The sequence below is a fragment of the Pteropus vampyrus genome, unplaced genomic scaffold, assembly GCF_000151845.1.
Source record: "Pteropus vampyrus isolate Shadow unplaced genomic scaffold, Pvam_2.0 Scaffold238, whole genome shotgun sequence".
Taxonomy (NCBI): domain Eukaryota; kingdom Metazoa; phylum Chordata; class Mammalia; order Chiroptera; family Pteropodidae; genus Pteropus; species Pteropus vampyrus.
The window spans coordinates 2414571-2434668 of record NW_011889019.1 but is presented as its reverse complement, the minus strand read 5'-3'; the positions used below and the strand labels follow the sequence as shown (position 1 = coordinate 2434668).

General features: G+C 34.1%; 1 protein-coding gene across 11 annotated transcripts in view; it reads right to left on the bottom strand.

Annotated features, from left to right (window-relative positions):
- R3HCC1L (R3H domain and coiled-coil containing 1 like) overlaps positions 1-20098 on the bottom strand; it is a 69151-nt gene that overhangs the window by 2116 nt on the left and 46937 nt on the right. For 9 of the 11 annotated variants that reach the window (XM_011374026.2, XM_011374021.2, XM_011374027.2 and 6 more), the window contains 4 exons: positions 14055-14230; positions 8954-9024; positions 7863-7958; positions 7222-7362 (listed from right to left, as the gene is read on the bottom strand). In XM_011374026.2, coding sequence (XP_011372328.1) covers positions 7222-7362; positions 7863-7958; positions 8954-9024; positions 14055-14230 — 484 coding nt within the window. Of the gene's footprint in view, positions 1-5778; positions 5878-7221; positions 7363-7862; positions 7959-8953; positions 9025-14054; positions 14231-20098 lie in introns of all 11 variants that reach the window. The other 2 variants (XR_896724.2, XM_023519789.1) reach the window with 2 other exon arrangements.

The window sequence follows — 20098 nt, the reverse complement described above, 5'->3', positions numbered from 1 at the left end:
ATCAAGAATGTTTCAATATTCTTCTTCTAACTTCCTGCTCAAATGGTAGCTACTGGCTTTAGCCATATCTATCTATTATAATCTTAGAAAAAATATTTCAGAGGCAAAATGAATTTTAGTATTTTCAGAACACTTTCAGGAACCAGAAATCTTCTAAAATACTCAATTCTAACAGGAAATAATGACCACATATAACTGAGGGAAAACTACAGACTTTTTTTTTTTTTAATGCATAAATCTGGGTTATCCATCTTCAATTTTTAGCACAGAAGCTTCATTTCCAATTAACACTTTCACCAAGACCTGAGACAATACAGACCATACATGGTTTGATGGCACACGCACTTCATTAGGTGCCACAATACCCGTTCTAATTCCATGGCTTGTCATTTATCTTGACACCATAAAATGTAGGTGATAAGCCTAAGTGCTTCCTTCTACAAGCTATTATTATTTCAGATGTCTGTACAAGATTTTGCAAGTCATGAACCAGAGGGATTACAGAAATCAAAATCACGGTGAGTTTAGAGTTAATACTTGCTATTTTGACATATCTTTCCAAATCAGCAGAATCTCTTATAAAATTCCTTTACTATAACTGACTGTACTTTAAGGGCAAAGAACTTGGTCAGGAAGCTGACTGGCACTTGTAAATCTAAGAAAGAGAAATTCACTGCTATTTGGGCACCATCTTGTGGCACAATCAGAATATAGCAGCAAGTTACAAGAGGCAGAAAATGGGGGTAGCGAATTCCAAACTGAAGGCTCGCTAATTCAATGTCGTGTGATCTGGCTTTAAGACAGGCTTGAATTGGGCTAGGACTCTCTAGGAAACAGCACATTTCTTAGGAAAGCACTGTATGGTTCTGACTCTCACAAAGAGGAAAGTCAGGAGGGGATCGAAGGTAACCTTAGAAAAAACAATCAAAAACTGGTTCTGGATTACAAGAAAAAAGTGAAGAAACCAGAAAAGTGAATTATTAGAACTCAAAGTTTTCAATAAGCAATATGGGAAGTTATAAGAAACGAAATCCAGGTGCAGTAGGAAAATATAATGACTGGCCCATAATCCACATTCCAAAATGAAAGCAGTTCTGAAAACAAAGTTTTGTTTTATTTTATAAAGTTTGGACCAAAATTAATTTGGTGATAAATTAACCTGAGGGATATGAGCCTGTTTATAATCTTTACTTAAGCCATTTAGGATGACTTAGTCATACACTGTTCTGCAGAAATATTAATGTTAATGTGTTTGATTTTAGTGCTATGAAACAAATATTAAAATAACCATGTTTACTTTCTAAAATTGGAAAAATTTTAAATTCTGAAACATTCTCTACCCTAATGCTTTCTAATTGTTGATTTCTATTACCAAAAATATGTAAATATAAGAGGAAATTCTGATTATAAGCCATGAGAAAACCATATGAGAAGTACAAAGAAATAATAAAAATGTGAGGTATAAATTTAGAAACATAAACATGAATAGAGAAATATAGATTATGATGAGACTTAAAAATATAATCTTCATTTTAAAGAGTAAATGGAAGCTTGGAAGGGGGTTAAATGACTTGCTTAAGGTTAAATGGTGAAAAATTGAAGCTAGAACCCAGGTCCTTAATACTTCAAATAGCATACATTCCACTATCCTGATATCTGAAAATATCTACAAAGAAAAAGAAAAAATGTGGGAAAAAAATGTATTGACAAAGTTAAAGAAACATGCTGTCCCTTTATTAAAGGAAAAGGAAAGCAGACTGCGTGAAAAAGCTCTTATTGACTTTACCTCCAACAATTAACAACAGTAAGTAAAGAGAAAGCCCCACGGTAGCCATAATGGCAAAGAAGTAAGGAAGAATAGAAGAATTAGTATTAAATGATTAACCTAAAGCATTCACATAACTGGCCCTAAAAGCTTTTCATTCCCAGCATAATAAATAAATAGGCAAAAATGATTATATTAAATGAGCTGACTAAAATCACTTCTCGCTGAGGGAACAGAAAGTGCTAAAGATTAAAAAAGGGCCAGTTTGGTGTCATGTTTGAAAAAAATTAAAAAAGATATAAATTGCAACTTTAAAAATGTACTTCTACACCTAAGAAAATGGAGAAAATCATCACAAAATCTACCTGTAGTCACCTACAGAGTAATAATCAACATGAAGACTTGCAGTACAAGTCTGGTTAAACTAATCTAATTGCCTTCTTTTATGGTTTGACAGACCTGGAAGATCAAGGAGAAGTAATATAAATAATATCTTAATTTTAGGAAGGTTTTAGATTTTAGGCTTACCAAGTATTTATATAATCATTAATAGGCCAGGAAAATATAGTCTGGATTACCTAAGTGTTAAAAAGTGGCATATAACTCTGGAGAGTAGATTTGATTATCAATGTATTAAGTATCAACACAAAGAATTACATGCTATTTACTTAGCAAGAGTTGGTGAAATGTTCAGTTAGTCCTAGGATCAACATGTTCCTCTCTGATCTAGGCCAGGATGTAAGTTTATTAAACAGCAGGTGACACCAAAAATATGGAGAAATACTGCATTTCAGAGAAAAAGACCACATTAAAATGAAAAATGTGGTTAGAAATTAAGGGAACTTCTTATCAGAAGAGAAAAGATATCAAGAAAATGCCCCAAGACCTAGATTTTTGAGTCGGCAATGCAGTACCACTCTTGCAGGCAGAAAAATGGAATGCCTGAAAAGGGACTTCAGAAGGTAGCAACTATGATTAATTTTTTCATTATAGTTGACTATCCTATAGAGATGATTTTAAGTTCTTAGTGATTTAACTCATCAAAACTAGGAGATCAAATTATTGTTTACTCTTTCAGGCCTATAACTCAAAGAACAGCCTTTTAGGACCGCCAATTAATCACCTATCATCAAGAGTAAAATGGAAATAAATTATGAAGTAAAATTATAACAGGCTTTGAAAATGAGAAGGAAACTTATTCTGAGAAGTAATGCTAACTATCTCCAATTTCAGGTGAGAATCAAGTAGTTTGGTAAGTAGAATGTGAGTAAATTTTACACATATTCCTTAGTTTGGTCTTTAAAGTTTTATCATTTAGTGTATTAGTGGATTAAATGTGATTAAATCAAATACAAAGCCCAGAAGGATGTACAGAGAATATTTTGATGGCTGCTATATGGGATGGATTTTGGGGGTGTAAAAAGGGGGACAGGATTAAGATGTGCAAATTGCCAGTTATAAAAAATCACAAGGATATAAAGTACAGCACAGGGAATAGAGTCAACAATAATGTAATAACTATGTATGGTGTCGGATGGGTACTAGACTTATTGGGTAATCTCAAAAATTATTAAAATGTCTAATCACTATGTTGCATACCTGAAACTAACATAATATTGTATGTCAACTATAACTGAAAAATAAAAAACAAAATTGAAAAAAAAAAACATACATAAAGCACTGAAGGATGATCTATGCTTTCATTTCCCACTCTCAGTGAAGTTCTAATCTGTTATGTACTCATCTGGACTGAAAAATATACTTTCCACATGTTCAAAGGCTTAGGAAATAACACTTTTATCCTCCAGATATATATATATATAGTATGATTTGCTTAAAATGAATTGGATACTTCCCTTTTCTCAATTCTTTCCTTTTTAAGGACTAAGACATAGACTTCTCACTAAAAAGGTAAAAAGATCAAAGTAGGGTGGAGGAACTTAGTAGGAAAGTATTTAAATATCAGAATCACGAATTCCAAATTCATTAATTAGAAGGGTCTCAGATGCACTGTTCAACTCTGGATTTTATAAAGAAACACATGGAGGACTTGACAAGGTTCAGAGTACTGTTATGAATGAAATAAGATTTGTGAAGAAAAATTAAAGTAATCAAATCATTCACATATTCAGTCAATGAACATGCATATATATTGAGTATCTTTTTATAAACCAGACACTGTGCCAGACAGAATCCTTCAAGTGGGAAAAAGGAGATTATAGTATTATTAATATTAAGAAGGCACACAGATCTCAATTCCCATTCTAATTCTGATCAACTGGCAATGGTCACTGAGTCAAAACTCACCAAGAATGTCATGACTGATGAGCACTGCTATGGGTAATGGGTGGGGAGCAGCAGTACACAGTATGTGTTTGTCATTGCTGGCTCATATTATAATGAACACTAATTTCCTAAGAATCACACAAATAATAGTATTCTGAATTTGTAAAGCACTTTTCTAAATATTTTTACACATATTAGATTAGGTTACGTCAGACATTACTTTCACTTCATTGGAAACGGGCACAGAGACTCGCCCAGAGCCACACAACTAGTTAATGGCAAAAACTCTATTACAGCCCAGATTTCCTCATTTGTAAATGATCTACCCTTGATCTTTATAGTTAAAGGTTGTTAGAACAGAATGGTGTCCAGATGTTTCCTATTTCTCTACTAAGAAAAAAAGAAGAAGAAATTGGTTTAAACTATCGTACAGATTTAAGTTAAACCTAACGAAGAATTTTCTGACAGTGGAAGCAGCTAACCATTGGAATAAGTAACTAAAAAGAAGCCTGTCATATTTTATTTTCTGAAGACCCGAAAACATTTTAAATATTTTTTTTCTGGGAAAAAATGTTAATTGCCCCCAAATCCTTCAAGAGAGATCACAGTATTATAGAAGGAGCATGGGTTTTAATTAGAGGGATCTAGGTTCAAATGCCGCCTCAATTTACCAGCTAGGTTACCTTAGGACAGTTATGTAACTTCTCTGGGCCGGCTCTAAACTGGAGATAATACCATCCATCACACAGTTATCATACCATGTTACATTACCTGGAGTCTCCTTCTAATACTTTTAATCAACAAAAAACCCATGGCTTTTAATCTTAAAATCTTCCAAACTAAAGTGAGAAGAGAAACAAGTACTTAAAATACCAGGTTCATATTTTCTTCCTTATTCAAGGCAGATATCCCCACTTGAAAGGACCAAATCTTGCCAACTCTCTAATTCTCCTAAATAGAGCACACAATGCATTGCACAGGGCGGGTTCTCAGCGAAAGCTGAATGTAGCTGAGAGTAGTACAGGAAATGTAAAATAAAAAGAGTAATGATAAAAAAACATGCACTGGAGTCTGTGCTGGACTCACCATATAATGATACTGCTCCTATTACTAATAAAAACAGCTGCAGCTAAATTTATCACACACTATAGGCTATATAATCAGAAGCGAGGGCATTCCTACGGTTTTTGAAAATGAAGTCTCTTTTGTAGATTATCTCACTTGATTTCCCTTTTATGGATGAGGAAATAGGCTTCCAGAGAGTAAAAGATCTGTCCAAGGTCACAGAGACAATAAATGGCAGAGCTAAGGTGTGACCCAGGCAGTCTTATTCCAGAGTCTATAATGTTATCCACTATGCTATGTTGATCCCTCTCCTTCTAGTGGAAAAAGGTCTAGAACAAAAATATCTACTCTGCTTAATACCTAAATACTACTTTTATTTTCCACAGAAAAATAATCTTGCTAAGTGAGAAACTCTGGGGTCCATGCAGGCAGATACAAGAGTATCTGCTCAATGTATAAAGAAGCCAGAAAGAGATAAATCAGGAATCTTCCACATGCATCTTCTCAGACATAAAGAATGAGAAAGCTCTGAAGCTTATTAAAGGAAAAGTCCTCTATAATATGTACAGCCTTGGCACCAATAGATAGTAGAAACTTATCACAATGAGTCTCTATTCACAACTAAAGGCCTTCTTTAAAAAAGTTAGTAATAAGGTACCCACTTAGCCAACAGTCTCATTTGTAACTGCATCACTGAACTGTCCTTTGTATAGCTGGGTACTGAACACAAATACTTCAGGTGGAGCTGCATGCTGATGTGCCTACAGAGAAGTAGAGAATACTCAAGTTGATATCCATGTAAAACTGTTGCTGGATACCTGTAGAGATACACAGGAAAGCATGATACACTGCAAAAAGTCACTACTCTTTTTATAGATACCACTGTTATTACCCTCTATTGATCTTCTGAGATAACTGTGGTTATCACAGAGAAATCATTTTCTTCAGAGACAACCAATTAATAAAGAGTTAAGGACACTGCATTCTCCTTTAATTCTGTTACTGCTATTGATAAAAACTAGAGGAATCCTCTCATTTCTATAGACTGTAAGAGGCCTTTGAGTGAACAATGCAATGGAAAAATCAAGACTGCCTTATTATAATCATTAAAGTTTCAAAACATTAGTTGGGTTCTGTTCTGAAACTCTAGCACCTGCAAAAATATACTCTGTCACTAGTTATCTGGCCAGTGCAGCTGAGAGTCCAGAAGCTGCCTGCCATCACCAAAGCAGAGTGGACAGGAAGTATTAATGGCCTTGTTAGACTGGCAATAAACAAGGAGTTTGAAACTTCAATTCATTTAATGAAAAAATGAAGTTACTTTTCAGTAAGTGGAATTTTAAGAATAAACTGCCTTCACAGATTCCACAGATCGTGGGCTTAAGGCAATGAGACTGTCTATAGCCTGAAGGTTGATAAAAAGTACTTAAGTACAAAGCTGGAATCCCAAACCTTTACAGACAAATCAACAGCCTATAAAGTGGAGAGAGAGATTTTAACCTCAAAACTATAGGGAAAGAAAAATCCTATTTGTGAATCAGTTGAAATATTTTCTGAGAACTCTTAGATACTGAAAAATAATCAGAAGTTAGGTAATCTAGATGTACTCTAATGGAGCCACTCAGGACTGTCTAAACAGAAAAAAAAACCACCTCCTTCAGTTATCAATGTCAGCTGCTGGCTTTTCTTTAATTTGTCTTCACTTAAGATCTAAACCATTTGATAATACCATGCAATCGTGGCCCAGTAAAACCATAGCAAATAATGTTTTCTGCCTCAGAGATTATTGTGTTCTCACAGAAAAAATTTTCTCAGCGTTTGGAGCAAGAACTATAGAAAAAGCCATGGATGAGCTGAGAAAACCGAACCTATCTCGGAAAACAACAGGAAGAGAATGGATTAAAATGCCTTGGTGTGCAAAACATGCAGACAAATCCTGAAATGTATTCCTCCTAAATGTAAGGCATGAAAACTATTTCAATACACCTGGGAGGCTTCTAGGAAACAGTAATGACAAAATGGAATAAGCTTCATTTTGTTTTTTAATACATATCTTATAGTGAGCTCTAAAGGGATTAGAGAAGAACGCCATCACTTCAACTCACCTCGGGCTTCTTGCAGTTTCTTGAGTTCGGCTTCCCGTTCAGTTTTGCTCTGTTTACTTCGAACCCCAAGGGCACTGATGACCAGCCTTCTGGCTAGGGCTGCTGAAGTCTCAGGACGCTCTTTTGCTGGATGGAGGAATTCTGAATGGGAGAAAGAGAGGGTGTAAGAGGGAGTACCGTAAAACACTCTAGCTCTAAGTGATTTAACTCAGTAATTAACATGCAAAATAGACTAATAAGGGCTGCATCAGTAGTAATTAATACAAGCCTGAAAGATGAAGATCAGAGGAAATTAACATGGCAAAGCACAAACAACCCCTTGCTTCATTATCTCTATTAACACAATTTCTTATAGTGACTCTTATGAAACAGCTAAACATAGAGGTAAACTAGGTAAGGATGTCATCAGAAAATGGTTGCTGCATTGCTTGCAGTTAGCATCTCCCATTCTCTCCAAGTGGCTGTTCAGATGCCACATTTCCAACATAGCCATTTCTCTTTTCTATTTTTCCTTAAAAACACACTTCCTTTAACACTAAAAATAAAAGTGTTATGTCTTTAGAACTCTGGATGCTGTACAAGTGCTGCAAAAAACAATAACACTGACATCAACAAGAAAAAAACCAAGACTATAGACTCACCAGCATAAGCCCTAGCTTTGGCCTTGGCTGCTCTTGTGGCCTGTGACAAGGGCCGGATCTTCACCATGGCATGTTTGCTACCCAGAGCATCACGAGCTACAAAGAGAAATAAATATAAGGAGGAAAAGACATGAAGAAGAGTGATGCAAAGGAAAATTAAGACTAATTCTTAGAAAGTATTTCCTAGATGTTATGCTTTTTTTTTTCATGGCAAGCAAAGGGGATGGTAAGCTCTAGAAAATCCCTAAGGAACAACTTAACAGTGATTATTTTCAGATCAGGGATCAGCAAACTATGGCTCTGTGATTATTTCCAGCCAACTATCTGTTTTTGTAAATAAAGTTTTACTCAAACAGCCATGCCCATTTGTTTGCATCCTGTCTGTGGCTGCTTTCTTGCTACAACAGCAGAGTTAAGTAGTAACAAAGACCATATGCCTTAAAATATTTACTATCTGGCCCTTTACAGAAAAAGTTTGCAGACCTCTCTTCTAGGTGGTTCAGACAAGAACCAAAATCTCTAATTTCTCTGAATACCTCTGCATCAGATGTAACATGAGGCCAATGATATATGTGAAAAGGCCCAATCATATATTCAGAAAGCAGATATTACAATCTCTCACTGGATAGGTTAAAAGGCTACTTCAAATTCATTTGTCTGGGGGGAAAAATCATAAGTACTGTAAGATTTATTCACACAAGCATCTTAAATCTCTACCTATAATCTGTTTATGTACTAGTGTAACTGACAGTTATGTAACAAACAACCTCGAAAGGAGCTGACTATTTCTCCAAATACATTCAATGTAACAAACAACCTCAAAAGGAGCTGACTATTTCTCCAAATACATTCAATGTAACAAACAACCTCAAAAGGAGCTGACTATTTCTCCAAATACATTCAGATTAACATAAAAAGGGAGAAGGGAAGCACATGGGTAACCAATACCATGCCTAAAAAACCTTTATCTGCCAAGTACCTATACTGGCTAAATAAAATCCCAGTTGGCTGGAACTGAAGAGAAAAAAAGGACAAGTAGCAGAAGAAAATGTATAATAAGAAAAGAACACTAAAATCCATTGGTAAATTACCTGTAATCGGACTGGAGAATACTCCTAGGGCATGTGTATCATCCACCCATTTAATATCAAATCCTTTCTTCCTGCAACAAAAAAAACCCCACAATTTTCTTTCTTAAAATTTACATCCATGAAACACCTTTCAAATAAAGTCCCATAAAGCACTGCATGATAAGAAACACTCAACAAGAGCACAGGTGGAATGGGGATGATGACATAAAAAACAGCTTGGAGGACAGAAGAAGCCACTGATTTTTAAAAGCAATAATACCATCATAAAGAACTACCTGGGAGTATTTTACATTCCCAGCCATTTTACAGACATCAACTACTTAATCCTCACAAGTCCCTTGGGGAGGTATTTTTTTTTTACGCACTATTTACAAGAGACGTTCTATGGGCATATGGGCACAAAATAAGAGGTAGAAAGGGAGTTCAGAGGAGGGATAGAAGAATATTAGAGGAGGAGGTAGGCGGGGAAGGTCACCTGGATTTAATGCATATGTAGGCTCAAGAACAGAGATAGAGATAGAGACAGAAAGGCAGTGGGAGACAGGTCATTCAAAGGGAAAAAAAAAGTCAAGTAATGGAGAGAAAGGACAACTATAATCAGAAAGGTTGATCTATTCTTTCTTACTTGTTGTAGAAGGGAAGTAGAAAGAGAAAATAGGAAAGAAATGTGGCAAAGCCAGAAAAAATCAGGATAAAAGCAATCAAGATAAAGAGAAATATCAATTAAGTTAGAATCAAAAGAATGACCAATGAAGTACTAAAAAAACACCATCATTTTAGAGCAGAGTTATATAGTGAGCACAAGGACTATCAGGATGACAACAGTTATTTTTTTCAGTTAGAAGCTTAAAACTGCTCATGGATTCAATATAGTACTGTGGAAAGAACTCAGGTGTTTGAGGGTCAGAGATATAAATGGACTTGGGTTCTGCCACACTTTGAATCCTTGGGCAGGTTTAAACTCTCTTGAGCTAGTTCTGCTCATCTGCAGAAACAGGCATAGTACTTCTCACAGAGTTGTTGTAAAAATGGAAATGAGATCATCCATGAAAAGGCAAAGAACACGGTGCTGAGCACTCAGTGGACATTTAGTAAATGAATGGTCCTCATTATTTTTTATTATTAATAGCGATACTCATCAGGAAGATTATTAATATTGATGAAAATGGTGATTAAAACATGAAGCTGACTAGTATTTGGCTCAGATATTATAGGCTTTTGTACTATGACCTCTTCTTTATTTTTATAAAGCACTATAATGAAAAAAAAATGACAACTCCTAAAATACTTTTCTTCTTTAACAATCAGTTAAGAAAAAAATTCCTTTGAGGGAAAAAGAAATAAAGAAGGCTTTGTAGGTAGTTAAGAAAATTTCTTGAATGTAAGGGTAAGTTTGACTATAACATAAAATGACCACAGGAGTTAGAGACAGAAAAACTTCAATAGTAGAAATCTACAGCGTAAGATAGTTTACAAAAAGGACAGAAAAAGACCTAGATGGGTTCTGGAGGGTCTTTTAGACTTTGGAATTTAAAATCTTTTCAAATGCTTTTCTTTTGAGGATGTTTTTGGTTTTTTTTTTTTAATTGTTTTTCCGGTTTAGGTTCGGGAAAAAACAAATCAATGGGAAGTTAACAATTCATAAGAATTAACTAATCTTCAGGAAAGTCTAGATCCTTTAATAACAATCTAAGGTAGTTTTAATTTGTGATTTAATCTCATTGACTGCTTTTAAAAATCTACAAAGCATTTTGTATGAAACAGGCTCTAATACTGGGTCTTACATAACTAATAAATTTGACTGACCACCTGCACTATATATTTAGAAGGTCTATGAGAGAGACTAACTGTCCTCCAGGATTCAGTCACCCCTTCTTTATTTTATAGAACTGATGCCCAGCGCCCTCAACCAAATATAAGTGATGTATATTGCTGCTAGCTAGTTTGCCTGTTCTAGAACTTTATAGAAAAATAGAACACTTGATTTTGCACATAAAGTTTTACTGAATACGGCCACACTCATTTGTTTACATATGGTCTATAGCTGCTTTTGTGCAACGATAACAGAGTTGCTTAAAATATTTATAATCTGGCCCTTTAAGAAAAAGTTGGATGCTATCCCCAAATGATATAAAATTGTACAAATTCAAGAGTTACATGAATTAATTTTAAATTAAAAATTTTAATATCAAGATTACAGCATTTAAGTATAATTCTTCTTGGTACTGACCTCTTTTCAGACCCTGAAAATCTTTTAATAACTTTCTTTCTAGATTATTTCTTTATTCCTGAAGTTTGTTTTTATCTTATAAACTAGAGATAACTTTCTTTCTAGATTGTTTCTTTATTCCTGAAGTTTGTTTTTATCTTATAAACTAGAGATCTGACTCTTTTATCTTTTCTTATGCTTTTAGGAATGATATGCATACTAAGAGTCAGTGCAATTGTTTTCAAAACCACTTATATCAATTTCGATTTACATTCACTACATAAATGAATAAAATTAAATCAATGAAACAAGTAGGAAACAGAAGCATTGTTGTGTCTATAAAAACTGAGTTGAATGCTTTGGAAGACCAGAGAAAGGTGAAGTCACTAAAAAACTCAAAGAACTATTATCAATTATGTTAGGGCAAAACAGCCAAAAGCAATATGGATAAAAGTAAACCCTATAAGCAATATGCATTCAGATGACTCTGAAGGTACGTTAAAGTTCTTACTCTAAAAAAATGAAACTGGAAGTCATAGTAATATATTATGATGGTGACATACAAGAACTCTTCTATCAACCTACCAATAACTTAAAAAAAAAAAAAAAAAGGCTTGGTACCACATCAAAGACTGGCAACTAAGTGGACATTTATAAGTGTTGTTAAAATAAACTAGTTGAGACACATAACAATTATTTTTTATCATTCTTCACTTGATTATTTCTGAGGTTATTCTGACCTCAAATCAATAATTTCATTTACAGTGTTCTTAGACTGTTAGTGCCATTGGTGCTTGGCAGAAAAAAAACAAATCTTTTCAGGAGAAATCTCAATTCCCATATATAAACTTTCAAGGAAAATGGGTGGCTCACAGTAAAAACAAACAAATGAACAAACATGAAAACTAAACTTCCCCAAAAGCAAGGCACTAGGAGTAAGAATCTGCAGAAACAGAACTAAAAGGACTTCAGATAAAGGAATTACCAGACATAAACTATAGGAGGTCTATGTTTAATATACTTAAAGAAATTTTTTAAATCTTGAAAATATTTGGAGAAAACAAGAAACTAAAAAATGGCCATGCAGATTTGGAAAAGATAGAGAACTTTGAAAAATGAAAAACATAGCAAAATCAAATTTAAAAATTCAAAGGTCAGATTTAACAGCAAATTAAACATAACTGAATAAAAAAATTAGTGAACTGGAATTCAGAGGTAAAGAAATTATTCAGAATGTAACTGACAAAGAAATGGAAAATATGAAAGAGAGGTGACATGAGAATTAAGTGAGAGGTCTAATATATATTTAATTGGCATCTTAGAGAAGGTAAAAGAGAAACTGGTACAGATAATATTTAAAAAGATAATGTCTGAATGTTCTCCAAAACCAATGAAATACATTAATTCATTGATTTAAGAAGCCCAAATAATCACAATAAGAATAAGTAAAAAGAAACACAAAGTCGCATCATACTGAAAATGCAGAATACCAAAGAAAAGAGAAAACCTGAAGAGCATCCAAAGAGAAAAGAGAGATTACATTCAGAAGTGATAGTTGTTAGACTTTCAGTTGACTTCTCATCCTCCATTAAGAAAGGCAGAAGACAGAATAACAACTTCAAGTTTCTGAGAGAAAAATAACTGCCAATCTAAAATTTTATTATCTAGCAAAAATATCTTTAAAGAATGAAGTTGATATAAAGCCATTAAAAAACAACAACACACAAAAAACCAACTGAGTTTGTTACCATACCAGCAAACAGTTACTGAATGAAATGCTAAATATGTTTCATCCAGGAGGAAAAATATTTCAGATGGAACGTATGAGCGGCAAGAAGAGATAAATGAAAACACAGAAAATGGGTAAACCTAAATGCTGAATATATAAAACAAAAACATCAAATGGGGTTTAAAAGAAAAAATGAAAAAATTTAAAAGGATCAAAATGCTCAATCACAACAGCATATAAATTGGGGTGGAGAAGAGGTGAAGAACGAAACTGGGGAATGGAGCTAAAAGCCCTAATAGTGTTTGAAAAAGTGTAAAAATATTAACTTTAGCCACTGACAAAATTAAGCATGCATTTTGTAATTTCCAGAGTAACTACCAAAGACTAGAAACAGAGTATCGTTTCCCCAAAAAATGGAATGAGAAAAAAATACCTCATCAATCCAAAAGAAGGCAAGAAAGAAGAGAAAAAGATGGAACAAGTAAACACACAAAAAAAGATGGAAGGTATATATCCAAATACAGTTGACCCTTGAAAAACACAGGTTTGAAATGTGCAGGTCCACTTATATGTGATTTTTTTTAATTTACAGTGTTGATACAGTACAGTACTGTATTTGTATTGTCTCCTCATGATTTTAATAACATTTTCTTTTCTCTAGCTTATTTTTTTGAATAATACAGCATATAATACATATAACATACAAAATATGTGTTAATCGACTGTTTATGTTATTGGTAAGGCTTCCTGTCAACAGAAGACTATTAAAGTTTTTGGAGAGTCAAAAGTTATACGTAGATTTTTGTCTGTGTGGGTTGGTCAGAGCCCCTAACTCCTACCTTATTCAAGAGTCAACTGTGTATTAATAATTACAATAATTATAAATGGAATAAATGCACAATGAAGGTAGATTTAGAAATCATTGATATTGTTCTTTCTAAATGCTAAAATGGGGTCTACAAAGGCTATTTGGCATTTTTAAGGAACTTAGAAGAGTGGTTTGTTTAATACAGTCCATTTCTAATGGACCTGGAACAGATAATAAACAAACTTGATGCTAAACGACAGGGAATATAAAGCAAAAGAGATGACTTTTCAGAAAACATTTTAAGAAAATTTCATTCCACCTTCTCTAATATCCCCAATGATTTGCAAATACTTACTGATAACTGCAGAAAACTCGTAGAAGGTCTTCAGTACGAAATTCTTGGGGGAAGTCATAAATTTCAATGACATGTGGGAATTCACAATCACTGAGGTCAATATCAGGAACTTCATTGTTGTAATAATCAAATCTAGGTTCTTGGATGCTTTTTCTATTCTTCATATTCCCTGATAACTGAGGAGGAGGAAGAAGCATAAAAGTGACTGTTACATCAAGCCACAGCATTATAAAACATCCTCCCTTATATAAACAATTTTCCTCATCTCTATATTCCCATTCCTTGACCTTTAGCATTGCATTAACGCTGTTCATAAATACAACAATGACCACGGTTCTATCAGCCAGTTTATATTATACATGTGGAATACTTGAAAAGGTACTGAAATTCTAACAAAAACAGTCAGCACATGAAACTCAACTTGCATCTATCAACCAGTGTGTGAGAAAAAGTAAAATGATTAATGTGGTGAGTTACGAATGGCACATCTTGGAAAATGAATTTCAGAAAACAGATGAAGAGATGAATTAATAACATTTGTTTTATTGAGCTTATTGATCAGACTCATCTCATAGTTTCTTTTTTTGGAAGTGAACAAAAACACAATTTTTAAAAGTGAAAATACTTTGTTAGTCTACCTTTTGTTGAATATAGCTTACAAAGGAATTTGTTAAAACAAATTTAAGTGGTACAAGTAATTAAAGATCCCTAGCATGAAAGCTACCTAAAGGAATTCCTACATAGCAGGTTAGTAAAAAAAGTTAATAATAATGAAAAATACTTAAAATTCTACTCTCCTATGAAAAAACTAAAGGCTATTTCACATTGGAAGCAGAGGGAAATGGAAAAATAGAAAGTGGCAGCAAAGCCCTGAGAGTCATTTTGTCATTTACCTGTTATAAAACCTAGTTGCTAGTACTGACCACCCAAAACCTGCACACCCAAGAGTGTCTTCTCTCTGATAATCAAAAGTCCAACTAGATCCCATCAAGCATTCCGTTTTATATTATGCTTCTTTTCCCACCAAATGAGGAAATGAGAACTTGCAATGCCAATGATTTATCACTTTTCCTTGGAGAAGTGAAACATGGATTCGAGAATTTTATTTGGGAGGGAGAAAAGGGGAAAGGTGATTTAAGTAAAATCAACAAAAATATTTAGTGCTGTGCCTCTAGTTCCATTTCTCCACTATGCTTCAGTTTTATATATAAAAAGAATGAGAATAATAATAGTAATTTCAACTCATAGATACATATATGGTTAAATAAGATGATACAGTAAGTGCTTAGAATACTGCCTGACACCTAAGTATTTGATGACAAATTCAGGTCCTAAATCTGGGAATATTCTGTATTTTTTACAAGCTGTGCTTACAACCTGGAATGCTTTGTCTGCTCTTGATCCTTCCTCTCCTTTAAGATCCTTCAATCTTTATCTCCTCTTGAAGCTTTCCCTATTTACTCAAATTTGCTGGTCTCTCCCTCCTATATACTACTATATAAATGATATACTACTATATCATAACATTTAGCAGCTGGATATATATCATATTTCGTCAATTCTAAGATGCACATTTTTTTCACATTTTAACATCTTTGACATCAGGATGCATCTTACAATAGTGCATATTATCATTGCTTGCCTGCATATGCATGAGCATAAAGTACTAGTACCAAAACTTGCAGAAAGTATGGTTAATAATGTGGAAGAAAATCTCAGGTATAAGAATAGCTCTATATAAGTGCTAAGGTAGCTTAAGAATACAGCAACAATGATTTTTGCTTTTTTTAATCTTTAAGAAATGCTGCATCTTCAAAGTTCTTGATGACACAGAAGTTAATACAGAATGGAAAGACATCAAGGTCAATGACTGAGTCGAGAAGTTATTAGAATGAGCTGGACTATAAATATGAAGTTTTAGAAAAACCTTAACCGATTTATTTCACCTACATTTTCCTTATTTAAGAAATGTTATATGATAAAAATTTTGTCTAATAAATCTAAGAGTTCTTTCAATATTTATAAAATAAAAATTCTAAAGGGTAAGCATGGTATGAAGTTTAAATTCTTTCTTAGTGATACATAAAATAATGATGTATTTATTTGACTATCAATGGCATTTTCAATTCAAAGAAACCAGGACACTTGGATTCTAGTGTCAACTCCAGCACTAACCTTAGCTATGTAAGTACCAACTTTTCTGAGCCTTAGTTACCTTACCTATAAAAGAAGAGGACTAGACTACATTATGTTACAGATCCCTCTCAATATTAACATTCTACTTTTTAAAAAAAGTATAGTTCTATCTCTTAAACAAGTTATAGTTCCTAATCCTTAAAGTTCAAGGGCTGTGATATAATCCTAGCTCAGATCTTGAAAAGTATGAAGAACATTTTTTTGTGGGTACATAATTAAATATAACAAACCACTTTATAGTTATGGCTATAACAAATTTAAATATGGGGGGCAAGAGGGGTTAAAGGGGCAAGGACGACAGAGACCTGCTCATAAGCTGGTGGTATAACACTACTGCAGCAGCTTCAAATGTCACCATGTCTATTTACACGTGATTATTTACAGAACTAACCCATATAGTCAATTCTCAACTATATAGGTTAGGTTATTCAAGTACTTTGGTTCTATATTGCTCTTCCACTGTTATCTTGTGGTTAATTCACTGCTTATTAATTCACTATCTACTGAAGAAAATCAATTTAATATTTTATTATTTACTATAACCTTGATAAATTAAAAGATTTGGTTGGAGAACAGCTTAAGCTATAAACAACAAAAATAATAATAATAAGGTTTTTAGATTATCTGGATTTGATTCTATTCTAAGGTATTACAATATCACAGAAAACTGAGAACAGCCAAGAATTTTTCATGTTGGTCTATGGTAATGTGAATAAAGCAAAAGCATTCTAGTTAAAATATTTTACTCATTTAACTTCCCATCTTTGGCAGATGGGAAATAACACTATTTATTTAAAAAATAAAAAGTACTTTAAGTCTTTTTGAATTTCTCATGTCCTAAGTTCAAAAACATTCAAAAAGAGTTCAATAAAAAGATAATGACAGTGTTTAATATATACCATAAATTATAGCTTCCAGCCCTCTTCCATATTGCTTTGGGCCTAAGTCCTTTAAGTCCTTTTCAGCAGTAAAAAAGTCCTTTTCAGATGTTTAAACGCTAACATTTTATACATTAAGTGTAAGAGTAAATAATCTCTAATAACAGTATTCCCTAACTGCAAATAAAATTATCTAATGTATATCTGCTATGTCTCCATTAACCTTATTAAGAAACCAAGGCCAGAAACAAACGGCTTCAAAATATTTATAAAACTGGATGGGTAGAATGCCATAGAAGGTATCATCTAAAGATTTCTCTAGAATAGCTATCAGCAACATCTCAATACTGATTTTCATCAGTGTGAGAAAGCAATGGCCATAGCTTTGGCTTAAAGCACAGTAAAAGAGAAGGGAAAGTAGAAATTGAAAAGGCAAGTAGAAAAGGGCAAAATAAGGAGAAAAATCTATAATAATGAGACATGTACAGTGCTCTAACAATTGGTTCAGATGATCATTTACTGACCCAGAGCCAGAGAACAGCCAGAGAGATCTAGTTCTCTATCATGAATGGTAATGTAATGGTACATGACTGGGCAAGGACCAAGTGAATATCCTAAACCAACATGGACCTCGTTCCTACTCAGACAGGACAGAAAGTTTAACATGGCAGACTGATGTCAGCATTCTTGGGAAGGTGCTATATACATCCACTGACTAGTGAAAACATTGCAGTAGATTAAATGTAAAGTCAAGAGGAAAACTAAGAAGGCAGGGAGACATATCTATATTTCCTCCTCTTCTCAGCATGATTGGAAAGACTAGATGGAGAGATATCATTGATGAAGTAGAAAGATAAGACTAGGCTAGTCTAAAATAGTAAAACTAAGTCAAATGGGGGATGCTAGAGGTTTGAAGCTTCCCAAACTAACTTTGATAGCTTAACTCAGGTACCGCTATAGTAATCAGTGACAACAGCTGTCCATTGAACCTAAGAAAAATTGCAAACTTGGCATTTACTGCCATTCTACTTCTTGCTTGATTTCTCTAGTCCCCGATCCCTCTAATTCTTATGCTCCCATTAGTTACCTCATTAGCTACCCAAGATCCTGCATCACACCCAGGCTTGTTCTCCCACATCAAAATTGTTCCTCGTTTATTGCTTTATATAGTGTTAGTCCTTGCCTATCTGTCCCTTCCAGCAACAGGCAATATATATGTACTTCTGACCTTCAAACTGCAGACCCAGACCCACTGGTTTAAGAAATGAGTCAATCTTGTTCCAGGCAGGCCTTTAACATACTAGTGATAATAATAGTATATGCACAGCTATTTACAATTTATACTGTATCAAACTCTAAATGCTCAATATTTTCTATTTAACAGCAAAGTTATGGGTTACCAACTATTAATGAGGTCCCTCGGGGTGGAATATCAATGACTTTCCTCTCTTTGCACTTCATATAATTTGTTTTTACTAGTTAGATTATGTATTTTTCCTTTCAATTATGGGTTTTCTACTTAAAAACAGAGTGTTTTTGCAAAAAAACTACAGGGAGACAGAGCATATGGACATGAGTTAGTTAGAGGAGTATAGTGTTCCTTTACTCCTCTTTTCCACGGCTGCACATTGTTAGAAGCCTTCTGTAACAAAAGGAAACTTTTACCTAATTAGTTCTTCTTACCTTCAAACTCAAATCAAGGCCAGAAATAGCTTTAGTGAAAGGACCAGATACCAATGTCTATCAACATCAATGTGCTATTGCTGGTATCCTACTAACCTTCCTATCAATAAGTTTGCTCATCATTAGAGGCACAGCGGCTTTAGAAATGTTATATAGACAATAATTCCTGTGTACTTACTTGTACCAAGATCTCAGGGTTAAAAATTCATGCCAACATCCTTTTAAGCATCAATTTAAGCATTTCATATCATCACTTTAGGAAATTAAGTGTGATCTTAGAGACTCGTCAGGAGTTGCAGTTCTGGGAGCTCATCAATGACCTAGCTATGCTCTCAATCCTTTTTAGGCAGTTTCAGAGGTTCAAATGTCACAGGAAACTGCTTCACATGCCAATGACTGCCACACCCTGCTCTACAGCATACCTCCATGCCTATTAGAAGTATTAAACATACTTCCATATGTCTAACCTTTGTCAACAAAGAAACAGGCCAGCTGGGAAGAGAGCCAAAAATCTTTGGTTGGAAAGTTTTCAAGGTAAGCAGACACTCTAGCCTTTAATAAAGTATGTTTGGAGCAATATAAATAATAAATTAAGAGTAATAGTCACCAAAGGACTATTAATATTATTGGGTCGTGACATCTTTTAATATTATCATTATATCTTCTAAAACCCAAAGCACAGGAGACCAAAGTTTAAAATTGGATCCACAACACGGTATTCTCAATCTCCTTTCTTGCTCTCATTCATCCTTATCCCTTAACACAGACCCACTCTCTACCAAGCACAAAAGATACAAACACAACACTCAGGCACTGGCTGTCTTCAGCTTAAAACAATACATACTCCACACTTTCCTGCAGTTCTCAGCTTTTGGTTATGCTGGTGTCCTCTTTGGCTATAGCACTATGCTCCTCAAATTATTAAGTAGTTGCCGAAATTCTTTCGCACCTATTCTAAACAGTGTTAATATCTGAAAAAGATTCTGAATTGAGCCTGAATTGATGCTATACCGAGGTCTCTTTCCTCCTCTGGCAACAGTGTCTGAATAAAATGTTTTAACTGCTTAAAAAAAAAAAAGATCTGAGAAAGAGTTGCCCACCTGAACCCCCTGCCCACCTCAATAGAGAAGCCATAACCCTAAACTACCACACAGAATTCAAGTACTAGCAACAATGATGTTTTAAAAGTGCCTGGAGGCAACCTTAAAAAGGAAGTATCAGTTCTGCTCTGTAGCCTACATGCATTCAATGAATAGTCAGAGTCCTACCACATGTTAAAACGCTCTG